This window comes from Muntiacus reevesi, chromosome 4 (assembly GCF_963930625.1).
Source record: "Muntiacus reevesi chromosome 4, mMunRee1.1, whole genome shotgun sequence".
Lineage (NCBI taxonomy): Eukaryota > Metazoa > Chordata > Mammalia > Artiodactyla > Cervidae > Muntiacus > Muntiacus reevesi.
This window is the reverse complement of record NC_089252.1, coordinates 156,760,813-156,784,463: the sequence shown is the minus strand read 5'-3', so window position 1 is coordinate 156,784,463 and position 23,651 is coordinate 156,760,813. Positions and strand designations below refer to the sequence as shown.

Below are 23,651 nucleotides of genomic sequence, written 5' to 3'. Positions count from 1 at the left end.
CCAGTGGCTCAGATTCAATGCTCCCAATGCAGGGGGTCCGGATTCAATTCCTCCTCAGGGAACTAGACTCCACATAAAACAACTAAGAGTTTGCTTGCTGCAACTAAAGACCTGGTGCAGCCAAATAAATAAATATTTTTAAAAAATCAGTTGTCAGAACCTTGGTAATATCACCCTAGTTGATAATTTGGTCCTCATATTAACCAGTGCAAAAATATCTAAGTCATAGTGTTCAGTTCAGTTCAGTCGCTCAGTCGTGTCCCGACTCTTTGCAATCCCATGGGCTGTAGTACGCCAGGCTTCCCTGTCCATCACAAACTCCTGGAGCTTTCTCAAACTCATGTCCATCGAGTCAGTGATGCCATCCAATCATCTCATCCTCTGTCATCCCCTTCTCCTCCTGCCTTCAATCTTTACCAGCATCAGGGTCTTTCTAGTGAGTCACTTCTTCTCAGGTGGCCAAAGTATTGGAGTTTCAGCTTCAGCATCAGTCCTTCCAGTAAATATTCAGGACTGATCTCCTTTAGGATGGACTGGTTGGATCTCCTTCTAGTGTTAGTTGTGTTAGTTAACTCCTTATAGCATTAGTTGATTTGAAAAAACTGATTTATGTGTTCAGCAAGTTTATTTACCCTCCAGAATGTCAATTTATTAATTTATAGTAAGAAATAGAAGGATGACATATATAGGAATGCTGACTGGCATGATAAGCATATTTTCTACATTTTGGCAGCTCTTCATGGGAAATTTGCTTGGTTAATACAGACTCATATGAGGGAGTAATAGAAGTCAAAGGTTAATAGCATAAGCAAGCATATCAACAATTTATAGGACTGATATTATAGATAATTAAAGAAAACTTGGTTCAGAATGAGCTTAACTTTCATGGTAATAGTTATGATTTACTTATTTATTATTTATTTTCAGTCTTGATAATTGAAAATCATGAATTAGAATAGATTTTTATTTTGAGAATACTTTCTTAAGAAATATGTAAAATATCTATTAATACAAAGAATATCGGATGCCATTTTTATGGGACTGGCACAAATTAATTAAAAAAGAGATTCACCATTTAATAAAATCAACTTAGGTTCTTCATTGTAAAAACTTCCAAATATTCAGTCTCATGAATGAAAAATAGAATGTTAAAACTTGAATTTTAAAATATACTTCATGAAAATGATTTAGAATATGGCTCTCAACCCTGTGTGCAGATACTTATCACTTGAGGGTGTTTTTAAAATAGAAAATGTCAAGTTTGACCTACATATAGACTCCTTAAGATAGAGCTTATGAATTCTTATTTTTAAAAGCTTCCCTTATAATCTGGAGAAGGAAATGGCAACCCACTCCAGTATTCTTGCCTGGAGAATCCCATGGACAGAGTAGCCTAGCAGTCTACAGTCCATGGAGTCACAAAGAGTTGGACACGACTAAGTGACTTCACTTCCCTTATAATTCTGACCTTTAATCAACTTTGGGAGTCATAATTTAGAACAGTAATTTCAGAGGGATTAAAGCACATTCTAATACTGTCTTATTTATAACCCTTAGTGGCAATATTCCTTTGGAAGAATTGCATTCTGAGAAATCACAGGACTTTGGAGTTGGTGAGGTAAAGTATAATCTTACATTTTCTTTCCAGTTAAGTGAGTTGTATTATCATGTCATATCTTAGTATTTGAAATTAATTTTGGTTAGCTCTTTCTGAAAAATTTCTGTTTGGGGTAACCTTTTTACATTTTTTTTTTTTACTTTGGGAAAATTATGGCTTGGATCTAGAAATAAAATTAACAACATTTTAGAAACTGTAGTGTGCCTTATTTGAAACCAATATAGATGCATTTAAAGTTCTTTCTGTAAATGCTTTAAAATTTATTCCAAGATAAATTTCTTTACAGGTTTAAATGTGCTAAAGGTGAATATAGTTATATATTTAAGAATACTGAAACTTATATAAACATTGGTTACTTAAGTCATAATACCTGCTCATTAAAAGGGTGTATGAATCATTCATTCACAAAAGAATACACATTCTGTTTAAGAGTGCATGGAACATTCTCTAGGATAGACCATATACTAAGACATGAAACCAGCCTCAAAAAATGTAACAGGATAGTAATTATTAATGTTTCAAACATCTTTTCAATATACATTACAAATTGAGAAATCACAGAAAGAATGATGAGAAAAATTGATTACATTTAGACTGAAACATGTGCTGTATATAAAACAGGGAGTCCAGCCTGATGCTCTGTGATGACCTAGAGGGCTGGGATGAGGGAGTGGGAGGAAAACTCTGGCGGGGGGGCAGATATATATAGATATAGATATATAGAGATATATAGATATATATATATATTTATGGCTGATTTACGTGGTTGCACTAAAGAAATTAACATAAGATTATAAAGCAACTATCCTTCAATTAAAAATTTTTTAAAAATGTGCTACTAAAGAACCAATGAGCTGATGGTGAAATAAAAAAGAAAATAAGAAATTAACTTGACATAAATGACAATGAAAAAATAACCCCCAGAGCTTCTACTGTAGCAACTTGACCCTGCCCCTGACATGGCAGTGATGGCCCGCTGAGCTGAGAGGAAGTCCTGCTTCAGAGAGGAAGTCCAGGCCCTAGAACCCTGAGCAGGCTCTAGTGCCTCTGTCTTTAGCAACACCCCCTGCCAAGGTGATCACTTCCAGCACAACCTGAAGAAAGACATGCTAGCATCCACATCCAATCCAGTCATCCCACCAAAGGCATTGGGCACATGCAGTCTGCATACAGATGCTCCCAGATAAGAAATACCCCTTCAAGACCACAGTAGGCAAATATTTCACCTAAATTCAGAGGCATAGAAAGTTAAATGAAATACAAAAGCAGAGAAACTACTCTCAATTGAAAGAGCAAGAGAAAGGCTCTGAAAAAATAATGAAACAAATAAACAACTTAATGGATAAATAATTCAAAACACCAGTAATAAAACTTAACTGAATTAGGGAAAATAATTCACCTAAACATTGGTCATTTTAACAAGGATCTAGAAAATATTTAAAAATTCATTAAAAAAAGATAATTCAGTATCTAAGATAAAGAAGAAAACAGACTAGAAGGAATGAATAGCAGACTAAATGATGGAGAATGCATAAATGATCTGGAATTTAGTATAATGGAAATCACTAAATCAGAACAACAGAAAGACAAATGAAGAAAAAATTGAACGCAATCTATGAGATCACTAGTATGACGTTAAGGGTGTCAACATTCACATCATAGGGCTGCCAGAAGAGGAGAGAGAGAAGGTTAATGAAAATGTATTTGAAGATATTATGACTGAAAAATTCCCAGAACTAAAGAAGGAAATAGATGTTCAGGGACAGGAAGCAAAGAGGGTTCCAAATAAGATGAATTCAAACAGACTCACAGTAAGACATATAATTAAAATCTCAGTTCTGAGAGGGAAGTTTACCGTGATACAGGACTTCATCAGGAAGCAAGAAAAATCTCAAAAAAAAAACCCAACCTACCACCTAAAAGAATGTTCAAACTACCATACAGTTGCATTCATGTTACATGCTAGCAGAGTAATGCTCAAAATCCTTCAAGCTAGGCTTCAGCAGTATGTGAACTTAGAACTTCCAGTTGTACAAGCTGGATTTAGAAAAGGCAAAGGAACCAGAGATCAAATTGCCAACATTCGCTAGATCACAGAGAAGGCAAGGAAATTCCAGAAAAACATCTCCTTCTGCTTCATTGAGTACACTAAAACCCTTGACTGTAGTTCACAATCAACTGTGGAAATTTTCTAAAGGGATGGGAATATCAGACCATTTTATCTGTCTCCTGGGAAACCTGTATGCAGGTCAAGAAGCAAAATTAGAGCCAGACTTGGAAAAACGGACTGGTTCCAAATTGGAAAGGAGTACATCAAGGCTGTATATTGTCATCCTGCTTATTTAACTAATATGCACAGTACATCATGCGAAATGCCGGGCTGGATGAAGCACAAGCTGGAATGAAAATTGCCGGGGGAAATATGAATAACCTCAGATATGCAGGTGACACCACCCTTATGGCAGAAAGCGAAGAAGAACTAAAGAGCCTCTTGATGAAAGTGAAAGAGGAGAATGAAAAAGTTGGCTTAAAACTCAACATTCAGAAAACTGAGATCATGGCACTGAACTGGACTGAAAAGTTTATGGTGAAAAACCTGCTACTGGTCTCATGAAGGTTCCCTTGTATGTAACAAGTTGTTTTTCTCTCGCTTCTTCTAAGATTCTCTCCTTGTTTTTAACTTTTGATAAGTTAATGTCTTTATGAGTCTTTTTGGATTCATCTTACTGGGAACTGTATTGTCTTTTTCTGTTTGGAAGGCTGTTTCCTTTCTCATGTTAGGGAAGTTATTGACTATTTTTTTTCCAAGTCATTTTTCTGCCCTTTTTAATTTTTCTATTCTTTTTTGGACTCCTGTAATGCGAATATTGGTCCACTTGGTAGTGTCCCATAAGTCGTTTACTGTATTTTTATATTTTCACTCTTTTTCATTCCTTTATCTTTTTTTGCTACTCTGATTGGATAGGTTCCTTTCCCTATTTTCGGTCTTCTGATCTTTTATTCACCTTACTCTGGTCTTCTGTTGAAGCTTTCTATCGTATTTTTAGGTCCAGTTATTGTATTCTTAAGCTCTGATTTCTGTTTGGTATTTTCCTTTATTTATGTTTCTTTGTTGAAATCTCACTTTGTTCACGTGTTGATCTCCTGACCTCAGTAATCAATTATTTTGTCTGTTGTTTTGTAAGGTATAAGGTAAATCAGTTACCTCCATTTCATTAAGGTTTTTTTTGCTAAGGTTTTATCTTTTTCTTTCATCTGGAAAATATTCTTCTGTTTCTTCATTTTCCTAACACTCTGTTGGTTTTCATGCATTAGGTAAGAAAGTTGCCTCTCATAGTCTTGAAGGAGTGGCTTCATGTAAGTGATGATCACTATGTTTCAGCCTTGCCCTAGGTCTTGGTTGTCTCTCAAATCTTTGTGGTTGTCCAAGCATCTTAATTTACTTTAAGTGGCTCCTAGCTGTGGATGTGCCAAAACCTGCCAAAATATAGGTTTAGTCTGATTTGAAGCTGGACCCTCAGCCAATAGCTTATAAGGTATGTAAATATACCTCTTTCATGAGAAGACTTTGAAATGTAGATTTCTGTCTGCCCCTTCTATACTGAGACCTGGTGTGATAACCAGTTGAGAGTTTTTCTTTATTTGCTGCCACCCTGTTGAACAAAGAAACAATTCTCAAACACCCTGTTGAACCCCGGGGAAGGAAATGGCAACCCACTGCAGTATTCTTGCCTGGAGAATCTCATGGACAGAGGAGGCTAGCAGGCTATGATCCACGGGGTCGCAAGAGTCAGACATGACTTAGTGACTACACCACCAACAACACCTGTTAAGCCTGTGAACACAAGCCATACTGGCCACCAGAGCCAGGATATCAAGGGACATGTCCTTTGGGCAGCAGCCTCAAAAATCAGGGTACCAGATGTGTGCACAAGCTCTTTTCTGGGAGATACCAGTGTCAACTGAAAAAAAAAAAATCACATCCTGAAAGTTGAGAATTACGTGGTTTTTTTGGGGGGGTGGGGTTTTGAGCAGGCATACTAGGGTCTTTTGCCCACGGGACAGTCTCTGAGATAGCTCCAAGGAACTGTTCCTTCAAGGTAAGGGAGTAGTCAGGATATACAGGTATTTTTACAAAAGTGGCAAACAGTCTGAGCATCAAAGGATTACTGTGAATTAAAAACCAGACATCTCAAGTTAATGAACATAGCACTCGTCCATGTGTGAGAAGAAGCAAGTGCTGGGCTTCTTAAAATAATCTCTTTGATATATACCTTAACTATCTAAGTCCAGTATCCTGTTTTCTCTCATCCTGAATCTCCTCAGGGTGCACCCATAGGTGAAGGGGGCAGAGGAGGCTGCACTAGCTGATGTCTTGATGGCTGCAACATCCTTGTTTACTGATATGGCAGGTAACATTCTTTGTGACAGCTTAGAATCTGGCAGAAGGAAAGGGCAAAATGGCACCTGCTGAGTTCTGTGGTCTTCGAAAAGGATTTCAGTATGCCTCTAAAAGTGTTGTCAAATAAGAATCCTGTCCCTGAGGCTGAAGATGTCAGATAAACAAGTAGGCCTCTTTCACAGAAAGATTGAGGATATGTTTCAGTCTGCTGCCTCTGTGCTCTGCTCTGAGGGAAATGACTGTCTGAGGACTATTTCTCCACTTGTTATAGTGCTACAGGACCTCTGAGTATAAGATGCATTGGCTGCCAGAGCCAGGCAGACAAAGGATGGAAACCACAAAAGCTAGGGTACCAGCTGTGTGTATAATCTCATCTCTGGGAGATACTGGTGACCTAGATCAGAGCAGAAGGAGCATGAAGATAATGCCTAGATCCTGAGGTCCCTGGAGAGAATTACAGCCTGCCCTTAGATGTGAATTTAATCAGAAACCTTCCTTAAGGCCACATCTATGAAGATAAACTAATAGGCTTCTTTCACAGAAAGACTGAGTGTGTCAGTAGGCTGCCTGTATGCTAAGCCCTAGAGAGTAGTCACACGGAGCTTGTGTAAACCCTTTGAAAACTGGATCTCATGGACACAGACTGCTGGCTTTCAAAGCTTGATATTTGGGAGGCTCATCTCTCAGATATAGGTCTTAGAAGTTCAGGAATCAAATATAAGGTTTAAATCATTAGCTCTTAATGAAGACACTTTCAGTTGTAGGTTCCTTCCTGATTGTGGGTTGCTGCACCTGGGGTGAGGTTTGTGGTGTCTCAGAGTAATCTAAGACTGATCTCAGCCTGTCCTACCTGCCTCAATGTGAGGTGGTAGTGTTTTTTTTTCTCATTTAGCAAATACGTTTACATTTCCTCAATTTGGCTCTTAGCTAGTTTCTTTCAGATGGCTATATCTTTCCTTTTCTCCTTTTCCTTTTGCTTCTCTTCTTTTCTCAGCTATTTGTAAGGCATACTCAGACAACCATTTTGCATTTTTGCACTTCTTTTTCTTGGGGATGGACTTGATCACTGCCTCCTGTACAAAGTCAGGAACCTCCATCCATATTTCTTCAGGCACTTGGTCTACCAGACCTAATCCCTTGAATCTGTCACTTTCAATGTATAATCATAAAGGATTTGATTAAGTTCATACATTAATGGTCTAGTGGTTTTCCCTACTTTCTTCATTTTAGTCTGAATTTTGCAATAAATGAGTTCATGAACTGAGCCACAATTAACTCTCGGTCTTGTTTGCTGACTGTATAGAGCTTCTCCATCTTTAGCAGCAAAGAATATAGTCTATTGGATTTTGATTTTCACCATCTGCTGATGTCCATGTGTAGAGTCATCTCTTGTGTTGTTATAAGAGGGTGTTTGCTATGACCCATACATTGTTTTGGCAAAACTCTTGTTATCCTTTGACATGCTTCGTTTTGTACTCCAAGGCCAAACTTGCCTGTACCTCCAGGTAGCTCTTGACTTCCTACTTTTGTATTCTAGTCCCAATGATGAAAAGGACATCTTTTTTTGGTGTTAGTTCTAGAAGAATAGCAAGGAAAGATAAGAAAGCCTTCCTAAGTGATCAATGCACAGAAATAGAGGAAAATAATAGAATGGGAAAAATTAGAGATCTCTCCAAGAAAATTAGAGATACCAAGGGAACATTTCATGCAAAGATGGGCACAATAAAGGACAGAAATGGTATGGACCTAACATAAATAGAAGTTATTAAGAAGAGGTGGCAAGAATACACAGAAGAACTATACAAAAATGTTCTGAATGACCCAGATAACCACGATGGTGTGATCACTCACCTAGAGCTACATATCCTGGAATGCGAAGTCAAGTGGGCCTCAGGAAGCCTCACTATGAACAAAGCTAGTGATGGAATTCCAGTGGAGCTATTTCAAAACCTAAAAGATAATGCTGTGAAAGTGTTGCACTCAATATGCCAGCAAATGTGGAAAGCTCAGCAGTGGCCATCGGACTGGAAAAGGTCAGTTTTCATTCCAATCCCAAAGAAAGGCAATGCCAAAGAATGCTCAAACTACCACACAACTGCACTCTTCTCACACACTAGCAAAATAATGCTCAAATTTTTCCAAGTCGGGTTTCAACACTATGTGAACTGGGAACTTCCAGATGTTCAATCTGGATTTAGCAAAGGCAGAGGAACCAGAGATCAAATTACTAACATCCGCTGGATCACCGAAAAAGCAAGAGAGTTCCAGAAAAACATATACCTTTGCTTTATTGACTATACCAAAGCCTTTGACTGTGTGGATCACAACAAACTGTGGGAAATTCTTCAAGAGGTGGGAATACCAGACCCCCTGACCTGCTTCCTGAGAAATCTGTATGCAGGTCAAGAGGCAACAGTTAGAACAGGACATGGAACAATGGACTGTTTCCAAATTGGGAAAGGAGTACATCCAAGTTGTATATTGTCACTCTGATTATTTAACTTATATGCAGATAACATCATGTGAAATGCTGGGCTGAATGAAGCACAAGATGAAATGAAGATATCCAAGGAATATCAGTAACCTCAGGTACGCAGATGACACCACCCTTACAGCAGAAAGCAAAGAAAAGCTAAAGAGCCTCTTAATGAAAGTGAAAGAGGAAAATGAAAATGTTGGCTTAAAATACAACATTCAAAAAACAAAGATCATTGCATCCAGTCCCATCACTTCGTAGCAAAAAGATGGGGTAACAATGGAAATAGTGTGAGATGTTATTTTCTTGGGCTCCAAAATCACTGCAGATGATGACTGCAGCTGTGAAATTAAAAGATACTTGCTCCTTGGATAAAAATATGCTGTTTAGATTGGTCATAGCTATTCACTCAAGGAGCAAGCATCTTTTAATTTCACAGCTGCCGTCACCATCTGCAGTGATTTTGGAGCCCAAGGAAATAAAATTCAGAGACATCACTGTGCCAGGACATCCTTGATAGGTCAGTTGATAAAGAATCCGCCTGCAATGCAGGAGACTCTGGTTCGATTCCTGGGTTGGGAAGATCCGCTGGAGAAGGGATAGGCTACTCACTCCAGTATTCTTGGGCTTCCCTTGTGGCTCAGATGGTAAAAAATCTGCCTGCAGTGTGGGATACCTGGGTTCAATCCCTGGATTAGAAAGGTCCCCTGGAGAAGGGAAAGGCTACCCACTCCAGTATTCTGGCCTGGAGAATTCTATGGACTGTATAGTCCATGGGGCTGCAAAGAGTCGGACACAACTGAACCACTTTCACTCATTCACTCACTTTACTGACAAATGTCCATATATTCAAAGCTATGGATTTTCCGGTAGTCATGTATGGATGTGAGAGTTGGACTATAAAGAAAGCTGAGTGCCAAAGAATTGATGCTTTTGAACTGTCCTGTTGGAGAAGACTCTTGAGAGTCCCTTGGATTGTATGGAGATCAAACCAGTCAGTCCTAAAGGAAATCAGTACTGAATATTCATTAGAATGACAGATGCTGAAGCAGAAACTCCAATACCTGGAGGCCACCTGATGCAAAGAACTGCCTCATTGGAAAAGACCCTGATGCTGGGAAAGATTGAAGGCAGGAGGAGAAGGGGATAACAGAAGATGAGATGGTTGGATGGCATTACCAATTCGATGGACATGAGTTGAGTAAGCTCTGGGAGTTGGTGATGGACAGGGAAAACTGGCATGCTGCAGTCCATGGGGTGGCAAAGAGTCAAATACAACTAAGCAACTGAACTGGGGATTCAGTTGGGGGGTGGGGGAATGCGGGAGTGGGGCTGGAAGAAATGGTTCTGTATGTAGCTTCGATTCAATGTGTCCATGGAAGGAAGTGAGTTCAGAATCCTCCTACATTGCCATCTTTAACTGCAGCCTATGAAATTTTGAAATAGTGGAGGAATACAGTTTAAATATGTTTGTTTAAAATGAGAAGCTAATCACCAGAGAAATGGAGACAGATGGAAGAACATCAGAATATAAAAGAGTGTGGATATCACAGTAGAACAAGGTGGGAAGAAAGTGAAATAACACTTCTATACAAACAGTAAACATAAAATGTAAGGAATGAATCCTGCTTAGCAATTAATATACTAAGTTTTATAAAAAGACTGATTTTTCTTACCAAGATTCAAGGAATATCAAATTGAGAAGAAAAAAATCTACATATTTTTCAGGGAACATGTAGAACAATAATAATAAAGGTTGGAAATAAAGACAGGAAAAAAAAATATATATATATATGAAGGAAATTGTAGGAGGGCAAGCACAGTATAAATGCACTAAAATGCCCATTTAGAAAAGGGAAGAGGAGACAGAAACTTATTGATCCATACCAATTATGAACACTTGCTGAACTGGAGGATGGGGGAAATTCCTTGAATTATTAAGGTTTTTTTTTTTTTTTTTTTCTATTTGGTCTGATCTTCTTTTTCTATTATTCTCTATCAGCAGATCTGAAGTTTGCATAGGAGTATAGCTTTTTCAGCTTGTGGGTTTCTGGTGCACATTTGGAGCTTGAATGTGTTAAGAACTGAATATACAAGACTTTTTAAAATGGTTAAATAATAGGGTTAGAGAAGACGCTGTGCTCTATAAAGTTATTCAGGACCCTGAGCTGGTAGGGACTCTGCTGTCTTTAACTGGTAGGCTTCCATGTTTGCACTGTATGTTGATATCAGAGGGGAAAGAAAATGGAGGATTATGGAGAAAAATTTTATAGCCGAGATTGGTATTGGTGTGCACCACTTTTGCCCATGAGTAGAACTTAAATAGCTCAGTCTGATCAACTCCAAGGAAGGCTAAGAAATGAAGTTTAGGTATATGCCTAAGAGAAACAGGTTCAGTGAGCAGCTCGACAGTTACTCTTTTATGCTACCTATCTATCTAAAAAACTATATCCTACCAACAGAGAATATTTATTTTCTATAAGTCCATGGTACATTTACAAACATAATTCATATAGTAAGCCATAAAAAACTGTAAGATCCTCTACTTTGAAAAAATTCATAGCCACATTCTCTAATAAAAATTCATTTAAGTAGAGATGAACAGCAGCAGCAAAAGATGCTTAACTTCCCTTCTTGTTGTTGCTATTCAGTTACTAAGTCATGTCCAACTCTTTAGCGACCCCATGGACTGTAGCCCACCAGGCTCCTCTGTCCATGGGATTTCCCAGGCAAGAATACTGGAGTGGGTTGCCATTTTCTTCTCCAGAGGATCTTCTTGACCCAGGGATTGAACCCTTGTCTCCTGCCTTGAAGGTGACTTTTTTACCACTGAGCCATCAGGGAAGCCCTAACCTCCCTTACCTTGTTGGAAATTAAGAAATACTGGGAGTTTAACAAAGAAAAAGAAAAAAAAATGCAAATGCAAATTACATAGAAACTGATGAAAATCAAAACCAGTGGTGTATTCTACAGAAAATTTATACCTTTAAGAGCTTTTGTTATTTAAAAAAAATCTGAAATTAAATGAACTGATATCCAACTTAAGAAATTAAAAAGAGAATAATGGAATAGATATCCAAATTGCTTTAATATCTTTGTCTTTTTTCAACTGCATTTACTAAGATTACCCAAAGTCTCTCCTTTTTGTCAGTAATTTATTTCCTGGCAAATATCTGTTCTGTTGCTTTCTGTTTCTAAACCAGTTTAAATTTTGTTTCAATTTCTGTTCATCACAGGTAAATTTTTCTTTGTGGTTTTATAATCATCTTTGTTCAATTAAAGTAATATGAAAGACGAGTGCTATAAGTTGAATTGGTGTGGTTAAAAGGTAGCTATAAGTAAATATTATGGTAGAAACGTGGGAACTGTTAAAATTTTGTTTTTCTTCTAGATTCTGATAGAAGGAGGACTGTGTTCTTTCAAAGGCGGGACAACATCTACTAAGAAAACCTGTCAGTGTAACTATAAGTGAATTTTATTCTTTTAAAAATAACATTTCAACAAATCAGTTAAATTTTGAATCTTTTTTTCTTTTTCTTTTTTAAATTTGGATGTTCCAGGATTAATTCCAGCACACAGGATCTTTTAGTGAGGCAGGTGGGATCTAGTTCCCTGACCAAGCCCAGACCACCTGCACTGTGAGTCTGGACTCAGTCACTGGACCGGAAGAAATCCCCAGAAATCAGTTAAATTTTAAGTTTTGTTTTTTTCTTAGAGTTTTGCCAGTAAATGTATTTTATAAGTATCTTAGAATATATTGCATAATTGGCCCCTTAAAATTAACTTCATCTTTTATAAAATGCTATACAAGATGAGTATATATAATATATATGTACTGCTTAGTGAATGATTAAAAAAAAAGATACCTTTTACCCCCTTGTTTGTAGTTTAAGAAGTAATACATAATCAATACTTTTGAATACCTTCTCTGTTGTATTTCCTATCCTGCCCTCTAGAGGTAACTATTATCCTGAATTTGGTTTTTGTGATAGCACATGGAGACTTTTCCAATTGCTTGGTTTTGAGCTTTCTACGACAAATTGAGGCAAGATCTCTAGATTTTTCTGTAACTTACTTTTGTGTGTGTGTTAGAAATATGTTTTGAGATTCAATCACGCTGACACTTGTGACTCTAATACATTTCATCATTTATTTTCTGCTATACAGCCTTCTATTGTATGAATGCAACACAATTTGTACATCTTTTGGCAATGATTATTTAAGTTGTTTTGAATATTTTGCTATGATAAACAATACTACTTTAGCAAATCTTGGCACTTCTCCTGGCACACATGTATAAAAAATTCTTCTAGGATTTATTTCTAGAAGGAGAATTGGCTAGTTAATATGAAATATACTCTTCTGTGCTGTGCTTAGTCACTCAGTCATGTCCATCTGTCTGCAACCCCATGGACTGTAGCCCGCCAGGCTCTTATGTCCATGGGGATTCTCCAGGCAAGAATACTGTAGTGGGTTGCCATGCCTCCTCCAGGGGATCTTGCCAACCCGGGACTGAACCCAGGTCTCCCACATTGCAGGGGGATTCTTTACCGTCTGAGCCACAAGGGAAGCCCAGGAATACTGGAGTGGATAATGTATCCCTTCTCAATGGGATCTTCCCACCCAGGAATTGAACCAGGGTCTCCTGCTTTGCAAGTGGATTCTTTACCAGCTGAGCTACCAGGGAAGCCCAAAATAAAGCCTGAAAGTGTATAAATGCACATATATGTGTGTCTTGTTTCCCTGCCCTTCTCACTCTAAATGTAATGTAGGCTATCTTAATACAGTGTATTTTATACATAAATTAAATGGATTTATTTAATAAATTTCCTGTAGGTTTCCTTATGTTCAGTTCAGTTCAGTCGCTCAGTCGTGTCCGACTCTTTGCGACCCCATGAATCACAGCATGCCAGGCCTCCCTGTCCTTGTGTTAGTATTAGGCATTTATTAATCTTTTATTTATGCCCATTTAGTAATCCATTATGTGGATGATCTATAGTTTACTCAGACAGTGCCCTGTTGTTGGGTATTTGAATTGATTGTGGTATCTCATTTTTAGAATGTTCAGTGAATGACTTTGAGCACATATTTCTTAATTGTAGAGGTGCATTTTCAGAATAATTTCTAGAAATGGGATTGCTGAATGAAAAAAGAGATACACTGTGGAGTTTTTGTGGGTTTTATTTTGTTTTTGTTTTTTTGATAGTTATTGCCAAAATCTGTTTTTGATGGAGATTGCTGAATTCCCCATTGCATCATTTTGCAATCCTATCATAAATGTGATTTTTATTCCACAGCCTCACTAATAGTGATTGTAGTCCAACTTAGGAATTTTTGTGAATCTTATAAAAATAGAGAGATGGAAGTTTCAGTTTGTACTTCCTTTTCTTGAGTGAAGCTGAGCATCTTTTAAAAATGTGTAATGGTTATTTGTGATTTTTTTTTTTCTGTGAACTTCATTTGCATCTTAGGAGCATTGAGTTTTTACACGTTTTTCTTGATATTTAAGAGTTCTTTATATATTAAAGAAATTTAGGTCTTCGTGATGTGTCACAAATATTTTCACCTAGTTTATTATTAATTTTTTATTTGTTTGTTTTTACTTTGCTTATGGTATTTCCTGCTTTGCAAAAGGCTGAACATTTTTTTATGTAGTTAATATTATCAATCTTATCTTTTATACTTTTGGATTTAATTAGAAAGACTCATTATACTCCCTGGTTACAAGTGAATTCACTTATATTTTCTCCTAGTATTGGTATGATTTTGTATTTTTTTGCACTGAGAATTTATCCTGATTTAGGAGTTTATCCTGATTCAAGTTTTTAAAAATGCATCTTTCCCCTAGGTATTTGTAATACCAGCTTCTTGTGTCAATTTTCCATATATAGTTTAGTCTGTTCTGGGACTTTCTTTACCATTCCATTGAGCTTTCCTATTTCACATGTGCTAATATCACATTATTTTTATTATAATTACTTTATACTATGAAGGAAATGGCAACCCACTCCAGTATTCTTGCTGGGAAATCCCATGGACAGAGGAGACTAGCAGGCTATAGTCCATGGGGTTCCAAAAGAATCAGATACAACTTAGCAATTAAACTGCCACAACAATGTTTAATTTCTAAGAGTCACACCTCCCTTTGCACTTTTTAAAGATCTTTCTGATTAGTTTTAATTATTTTTATATATAACTTTAAAATCAACTGTGTAACTCCAAGGAAAAGGGTTTTTGGGGGAGAAAAGAGACCATGTGGCTAGTGGGATCTTAATTCCCCAACCAGGGACTGAACCTGTGCCCTCTACAGTGGAAGCATGGAGTCTTAACTGCTGGACCACCAAGGAAATCGTGCCAAGAAAATGTATTCATTTTTGTTTGTTCAGTCACTGTGTCTGACTCTTTGTGACCCCATGGACTGCAGCACACCAGACTTCCCTGTCCCTCACCAACTCCTGGAGTTTGCCCAAGTTCATGTCTGTTAAATTGGTGATGCCATCCAACCATCTTATCTCTGTCACCCTCTTCTCCTTCTGCCTTCAATCTTTCCCAGCATCAGAGTCTTTTCCAGTGAGTCAGCTGGCCAAAGTGTTGGAGCTTCAGCTTCAACATCGGTCTTTCCAAAAAGTGTTCAGGGTTGATCTCCTTTAAGATTGACTGGTTTGATCTCTTTGTTTCCCAGAGGACTTTCAAGAGCCTTCTCCAGCACTATAGTTCAAAAGCATCAGTTCTTCAATGCTCAACTTTCTTTATGGCTCAACTCTCACATTCATACATGACTACTGGAAAAACCATAGCTTTGAATATACGGACCTTTGTAAGCATATTGATGTCTTTGCTTAACATACTTGTCTAGGTTTGTCATAGCTTTCCTGCCAACAAGCAATTGTCTTCTCATTTCATGGCTGCTGTCACCATCTGCAGTGATTTTAGAGCCCAAGAAGAGGAACTCTGTCACTGCTTCTACCTTTTCCATATGCCATGATCTTAACTTTTTTTTTTTTTAATATTGAGTTTTAAGCTAGCTTTTTCACTCTTCCCCTTCACCCTCATGAAGAGACTCTTTAGTTCCTCTCATTTTCTGTCATTAGAGTGGTATCATCTGCATATCTGAGGTTGTTGATATTTCTCCCAGCAATCTTGATTCCAGCTTGTAACTCATCCAGCCCAGCATTTTGCATGATATGCTTTGCATATAAATTAAACAGGGTGACAATAAACAGCCCTGTCATGCTCCTTTCTCAATCCTGAACCAGTCAGTTTTTCCATACAGGCTTCTAACTGATGCTTCTTGACCCACATCCAGTTTTCTCAGGAGACAGGTAAGGTGGTCTGGTCTCACCATCTCTTTAAGAATTTTCTTTGGTTTGTTATGATCCGCACAGCCTAGCTTGGAGGATTTTGAGCATAACCTTACCAGCATGGGAGATGAGTACAATTGTCCACTAGTTTGAACATTCTTTAGTACTGCTATTCTTTGGGATTGAGATGAGGATTGACATTTTCCAGTCCTATGGGTACTGCTGGGTTTTCCAGATTTGCTGACAGCTAAGTGTATACATTAATTAAGTGTGAATTGTCATCCTAATGATGTTGACTAGTACTATCTAAGAAGAAGGATTTTTTTTATTAATTCAGTCTAACTTTGTATCTATAATAGCTGTTTAAAATTCCTTTATGCACTTTAAGGTTTTTCTCAAGTAGATTCTGAATGTCTCTTAGATTCAGCTGTAGGTACTTTTATTGTTTTTGTTGCTACTTTAGTCTGAATGTACACCCCATGTTTCTGCGTTGAATCTGGATTTTGGACACAAGCACATATGTGTTATTTTACTGAAAGGACTTTTTAGGAGGTGATTTTTGACTCAGTAACTTGGGAAGGAGTATTGGCATCTATGGAAATGATTATTAGTTTTCCCTCATATATCTTTTTTTATACCCCAAAACACATACCATAAGATTCACCCTTTCATCAGTTTCAAAGAGTAAGGTATACCTCTCTTCCCTTCAGCCTTTGGTAGCCACAATTCTGTTTCTGTGAGTTTGAATATTTTATATATCTTATATAAGTGTGATCATATAATATTTATCTTTTTGTGATTTATTTCCCTTAGTATAAAGTCTTTAAGGTTCATCCATGTTGTAGCATACAACAGGATTTCCTTCTTTTATAATGCTGAAAAATATTCCATTCTATGTATAAACCACATTTTGTGTATCCATTCACTTCTTTTTGTTTTTTTAGCAGTGTTAACAATATGTGCTTTATTATTTTTTTATAAGTATTTTATTTTATTTATTTATTTTTTATTAGTTGGAGGCTAATTACGTCACAACATTTCAGTGGGTTTTGTCATACATTGATATGAATCAGTCATAGAGTTACACGTATTCCCCATTCATTTCTTAATAGACATTTAGGTTGCTTTGACCTCTTGGTTATTGTAATATTGCAGTGAACATAGGTGTGCAAATATTTCTTCAAGATTCCATTTTCAGTTGTTTTGAGTGTATCCCAAGAGATGGAATTGCTGGATCACATGAAAGTTCTGCCTTAAAATTTTATTTATTTGTTTGGCTGCACTTGGTCTTCACTGCTGTGTGTGGGCTTTCCCTAATTTGGCAAGTGGGAGCTTCTCTAGTTGCAGTGTGTGGGCTTCTCATTGTGACGGCTTCTCTTGTTGTAGAGTACAGTCTCTAGGCATGGGAGCTTCAGTTCTCGTGGTACACAGGCTTAGTTGCTCCACAGCTTGTGGAATCTTCTCAGACAGGAGTTCAATCCTAGATTGGCAGATGGATTCTTCACCACTAGACCACCAGGAAAGTCCCTATTTTAAAATTTTTGAAGAATGTTCATACTGTTTTCCATATCAGCTATACCATTGTGCACTCCCAGCAATAATACACGAGGGCTCCAATTTCTTGAAGTCTGTACCAACGCTTATTATTTTCATTTTTTTCAATAAGTGGCCATTTTAATGGGTGTGAGGTGATATATAATTGTGGTGTAGGTCTTTTAAAATAGTGAATTTTGCCAAAGGATTTTGTGATATGGACCATTCTAGCATTCCTAAAATAAATCCCACCAAATCGTGATGATTTATGATTAAGTTTGCTCTTATTTTTTAATTTTGTATTTTAAAATTTTAACTCATATACAGTTTTTGCATTGATGCTGTTGGTGAGATTGGCCTGTATAAAATATGTGTGTGTGTGTGTGCATGTGTAATCTTTCTCACATTTTGGAATTAGCATTCTATCAGATTGCCAGAATTTTTTTAAGTTTATAATAAAAATTGAGGGTATTTAAAAACTGTCTTGAAATTTGAATCACTTGCCTCTTCAACCAAATCTCACTGTTTTATTGCAGATATTCATCACCTCATAACTTGATTGTTGAGTTAATCTCCCAATGATCTATGTTTTCATACATTTTACCCTTCTTTAATTAATCCTCAGTTAGATGCCTTGGTAGACAGTCTAAAATTTCCTTAGTATTAAAGTGCACCTCTACAATCTCTTTCCCCCATCACATACACTATTTTTCATCTTGTCTTTTGGGAACTTCCTTATTCATCTTATAAAACCTACTCTTTATCTTGTGCTGTCTTTATTACTATTCACCAAATCTCTTTCCCTAGAACTCATCACACTTAGGTCTCTACTGCTTTTGTATCTTCTATCACTTTTACTGTTGCACCTAACTTTGTGACTATTTTTAAAAACTGTATGTGTTTTTCCTCATCTCAAAATGCTGAATCCTTTGAGCATTTTGGCCATGTATTCCTAAAAACTATTACAGTGCCTTAGATAAGGTAATAACTCAAGTCTTAAATTTACATTTTAATCTACATTCATTTAACAGACATTTATCTTCTCTATTAATAGAGTTTACTGTACTTATGAATTGAATGGACCTTATTGTGGGGGAATACCCTTAGTTCATGTTGTTAGTAAAATCCTACTGTTCATTCTGCTCTCTGCTTTCCACTGTTAAGAAGAACCTTTGTGAGGATATACATTCCTTCTAGAATGATGAACTGAGGGTAACTGAATTTACCTAAGTTCTCTCTACCTCTCAGCTGACTGACAGGTTTGTTACGGAAGGTGCCTAATCCAATCTGAGGTATGAATAGTAGTCATGGTCTGCTGTATATTGGAAGTCATGTGATTTATTTATGTTGTTGCACCACATTCCATTACCTTTTGGTTTTTTTTAGTAGCAAAATCACTTTTACAAGCAAGAAGAGGAATGGTTGAACCTACTGTTCATCTATATATAGTATTGTATTTATGTGTTCTAGGGAGTCATGACCTACTTATGAGGCACATTTTTAAACTTTTCTTGGACTCATAAGAGAACATATTAAGCAGATAATGAATAACATACCAGGTGCTCTGAGTTAATTTTTGAAATACAGTTTTTAAAAAAAATAAATTTAACAGTGTTGCAGTCGTCAAATGTCAAAAGATATATTTTTATATTAATTTTGAATTCATGAATAGCTTTAAAATTTTACAGTTATGAAATCATATTATAGGTTAAATATCGTTTCAATTGTATGATGAAGCTTCATTTACTAAATTAGCAAATGTCTGGTACCTTGGCTTGTCCTTCTTCCTTTGGACTGACATTTTGTTTGTTCATAAAAATTCATTATTTTGGAAAAAATCAGTTCAATTTCTCTGTCCTCGTTTCTTCCCTTATGTTTTCTCCCCTTGTTTTACTTGTAAATACACGTTTTATTGTTGTTGTTGTTTTAGTCACTAAGTCGTGTCCAACTCTCTTGCGACCCCATGGACTATAGCCTGCCAGGTTCCTTTGTCCATAGGATGTCCCAAACAAGAATACTGGAGTGGGTTGTCATTTCCTTCTCTAGAGGATCTTCCTGACTCAATGATAGAACCCGCATGTCTTGCATTGGCAGGCAGATACATGGAGAATAAATCCAAAATACCCTGTCAAAAATGCAAGCTGCCACATATCCAAAATGTTAACTTTTTAAATGTTCTATAGTATGTTAACTGAACTTATTTACCAGCAACTATTTTCTGCTTGTGTATATATTAATACATACTATTCTTCACAAATTAGCAAATGTATGGTACCTTAATAAACTTGGCATATTAAATCTTTATTTTCAGATCTTGATTCTTCACAGAGTAGTCAGTCTTCCAGTTACTCTCCAAGGCCAACAGATAGTTGTTTCAGTTCTAGTTCAGAGATGGTAAGTTATGTTCTTTTTTTGCTTGTTAACATATGCTGTGCTAATTTAGAATAATTTGTATTTCTCATAGTTTACCTTTTCATTCTGAAAAAAAAGTTGAGATAATACTGAAAATAAATGTAAATAAAAATGTGAAAATATTAAGAATGTAAATTAAAATGTGAGCATCATTCATTCACGTTTATGAAGCATCATTCATTCATTCATGTTTATAATGTGTTCATTGTTATTTACAAAACACACTCATATTAAGATGTGTGTATATATATATGGTAAATGCGTGTTTCTTTTAAAGGAGTTTTTAGAAGAACCCATTCACAATAATTGAAAACTTTAAACAACCAATAATACATACAAAGTCTCAAGGCTTATATAAAGAAAACTATAAAATATAATCTGAATAATGGAAGTGACATGTTTAATGCTGAGTGGAAACTATAATCTGAATAATTGGAGTTGCATCATATTCTGAGTGCATTTCTCACAAATCACATGTTTAAATGGAGTTCTCCATTAATTTTTCCTTCTTCTTTTCATCTATCTTTTGTCTCTAGCTTGCTATCCAAACTTCTCTTGCTAAGGAAGGACACCAGTGACCTCTAATGGTGCCAAATTCATTGGGCAATTTTCAGTTTTTATTTTACAAGAATTTCTAGCAATATTAATAGAAATAATTATTTTATTTTCTTTAAACATTTTCTTCTCTGTGCTTTTGTGATGCACACTATCTTAGTTTCCTTCACACCTCTCTGTACACTACTTTATGCCTTTGCCTACTTCTCTTTCACCTTTCCCTGCATATAAGTGTTGTAATGTTTAGGATTTGCTTCAGGATCCTTCTCTTCTCTTAACCTACAGTCCAAACTCTAGATGATGTTATATATTCCAGTGACTTTTTATACTATTGCCTGGTTAATGATAATTCTCAACTTTATGAATTCAGCTGAGATCCTTAATTAAGTGTCCAGTTTCTTGTTGGATATCTTCTTAGATATTTCACAAAAAGCTGAACACCCCCTGATCGCCTTATATCAGTTTTCCTGATGGTTCTCATATTAGTAGATTAGTAGTGGGTAGTTTTCTACCCACACAGTTGTGGCCAGAAACTTTAGTTTGGCATTTCAGTCTCACATGCCTTCATAACCATATTCATTTCATCACTTCATCCAATCAATTCTACCTCCAAAATAAATTGCATATTTATCTACTTGTCTCACCTGCTAAGTGTCAGTACACTAGTCTAAGGTGTCATCATCTTGTTCTTAAATGGTTATGGTTGTTGCCCGAGAGATCTGCTCCTACTCTTGCCCCACTTTTTTTCAGGTTAGCAATCATTATGATCTTTTGAAAGCTTAAATCGAATGATGTTATTCCTGTGTTTGATTATTCAGTGGATTCCTCTTTTGCTTTAGAACCTAAACTACTTACAGTGGCCTCAGACCCTGTGTGATCTAGCTTCTGACTACATTTCCAACTTCTAGTGTTCCTCTCTCACCACACATTGACATGCCACTTCCTTAGGTGACTGGTCTCTTCTGTTTCAGGACATTTATATTAATATATTCTGTTAGTCATCAGTTTAAACATGTCAGTGCTTTTGAAGCCCCTCCTTGACTTTTCAGTCTAAATCAGGCCCCTTAGATATGCTCCTATATTTCATATGCTTTTCATAATGCTTTTTTCAACTTGTAATTATGTGATTAACATCCTTTCCACAAGTAAGAGTGTGTGGTGTCAGTCAGTTCATTCGCTCAGTCGTGTCCACTATTTGTGACCCCGTGGACTGCAGCACGCCAGAGTTCCCTGTCTGTCACCAACTCCCAGAGCTTACTCAAACTCATGTCCATCAAGTCAGTGATGCCAACCAAACATTTCATCCTCAGTCATCCCATTCTCCTCCTGCATTCAATCTTTCTCGGCATCAGGGTCTTTTCCAATGAGTCAGTTCTTCGCATCAGGTGGACAAAGGATTGGAGTTTCAGCTTCAGCATCAGTCCTTCCAGTGGATATTAAAGACTGATTTCTTTTATAGTGGACTGGTTGGATCTCCTTGCAGTCCAAGGAACTCTCAAGAGTCTTCTCCAATACCACCACAGTTCAGAAGCGTCAGTTCTTCAGTGCTCAGCATTCTTTATAGTCCAACTCTCACATCCATACATGACTACTGGAAAAACCTTAGCTTTGACTAGACGAACATTTGCCAGCAAAATAACGTCCCTGCTTTTTAATATGCTGTCTAGGTTGGTCAGAGCTTTTCTTCAAGGAGCAAGCGTCTTTTAACTTCATGGCTGCAGTCACCATCCGCAGTGATTTTGGAGCCAAGAAAAGTCTCTCAGTGTTTCCATTGTTTCCCCATCTATTTGCCATGAAGTGATGGGACTGGATGCATGATCTTAGTTCTCTGAATGTTGAGTTTTAAAGCCAACTTTTTCCACTCTCCTCTTTCACTTTCATCAAGAGGCTCTTTAGATTTTCTTCGCTTTCTGCTGTAAGGGTGGTGTCATCTGCATATCTGAGGTTATTGATATTTCTCCCAGAAATCTTGATTCCAGCTTGTGCTTCATTCAACCTGGCATTTGGCATGATGTACTCTGCATATAAGTTAAATAAGCGGGATGACAATATACAGCCTTGACATATTCCTTCCCTGATTTGGAACCAGACTGTTGTTCCATGTCCAGTTCTAACTGCTGCCTCTTGACCTGCATACAGATTTCTCAGAAGGCAGGTCAGTTGGTCTGGTATTCGCACCTCTTGAAGAATTTTCCACAGTCTATTGTGATCCACACAGTCAAAGGCTTTGGCGTAGTCAATAAAGCAGAAGTAGATGTTTTTCTGGAGCTCTCTTGCTTTTTCGATGATCCAGCAGATGTTAGCAATTTGATCTCTCCTTCCTCTGCCTTTGCTAAATCCAGGTTGAACTTGTGGAAGTTCACAGTTCACGTATTGCTGAAGCCTAGCTTGGAGAATTTTGAGCATTACTTTGCTAGCATGAGATGAGTGCAGTTGTGCGGCAGTTTGAGCATTCTTTGGCATTGCCTTTCTTTGAGATTGGAATGAAAACTGACCTTTTCCAGTCCTGTAGCCACTACTGAGTTTTCCGCATTTGCTGGCATATTGAGTGCAACACTTTCACAGCATTATCTTTTAGGATTTGAAATAGCTCAACTGGAATTCCATCACTAGCTTTGTTCATAGTGATGCTTCCTAAGGCCCACTTGACTTCACATCCCAGGATGTGTAGCTCTAGGTGAGTAATCACACCATCGTGGTTATCTGGGTCATTCAGATCATTTTTGTATAGTTCTTCTGTGTATTCTTGCCACCTCTTCTTAATAACTTCTATTTATGTTAGGTCCATACCATTTCTGTCCTTTATTGTGCCCATCTTTGCATGAAATGTTCCCTTGGTATCTCTAATTTTCTTGGAGAGATCTCTAATTTTTCCCATTCTATTATTTTCCTCTATTTCTTTGCACTGATCACTTAGGAAAGCTTTCTTATCTCTCTCTGCTATTCTTCTAGAACTAACACCAAAAAAAAAAAAAAAAAAAAAGATGTCCTTTTCATCATTGGGACTAGAATACAAAAGTAGGAAGTCAAGAGCTACCTGGAGGTACAGGCAAGTTTGGCCTTGGAGTACAAAATGAAGCACGTCAAAGACTAACAGAGTTTTGCCAAAAGAACACCATCATGGTTATCTGGGTCATGAAGATCTGTTTTGTATCGTTCTTCTCTGTATTCTTGTCACCTCTTCTTAATATCTTCTGCTTCTGTTAGGTCCATACCATTTCTGTCCTTTATTGTGCCCATCTTTGCATGAAATGTTCCCTTGGTATCTCTAATGTTCCTGAAGAGATCTCTAATCTTTCCCATTCTATTGTTTTCCTCTATGTCTTTGCATTGATTGCTGAGGAAGACTTTCTT

General features: G+C 37.0%; 1 protein-coding gene across 1 annotated transcript in view; it reads left to right on the top strand.

The window, feature by feature from the left end:
- The window catches only part of REDIC1 (regulator of DNA class I crossover intermediates 1), a 77,957-nt gene that overhangs the window by 49,994 nt on the left and 4,312 nt on the right, over positions 1-23,651 (top strand). The window contains 3 exon segments of the mRNA XM_065935090.1: positions 1,558-1,618; positions 11,888-11,948; positions 19,642-19,724. Of these exon segments, the coding sequence (XP_065791162.1) occupies positions 1,558-1,618; positions 11,888-11,948; positions 19,642-19,724 (205 nt within the window).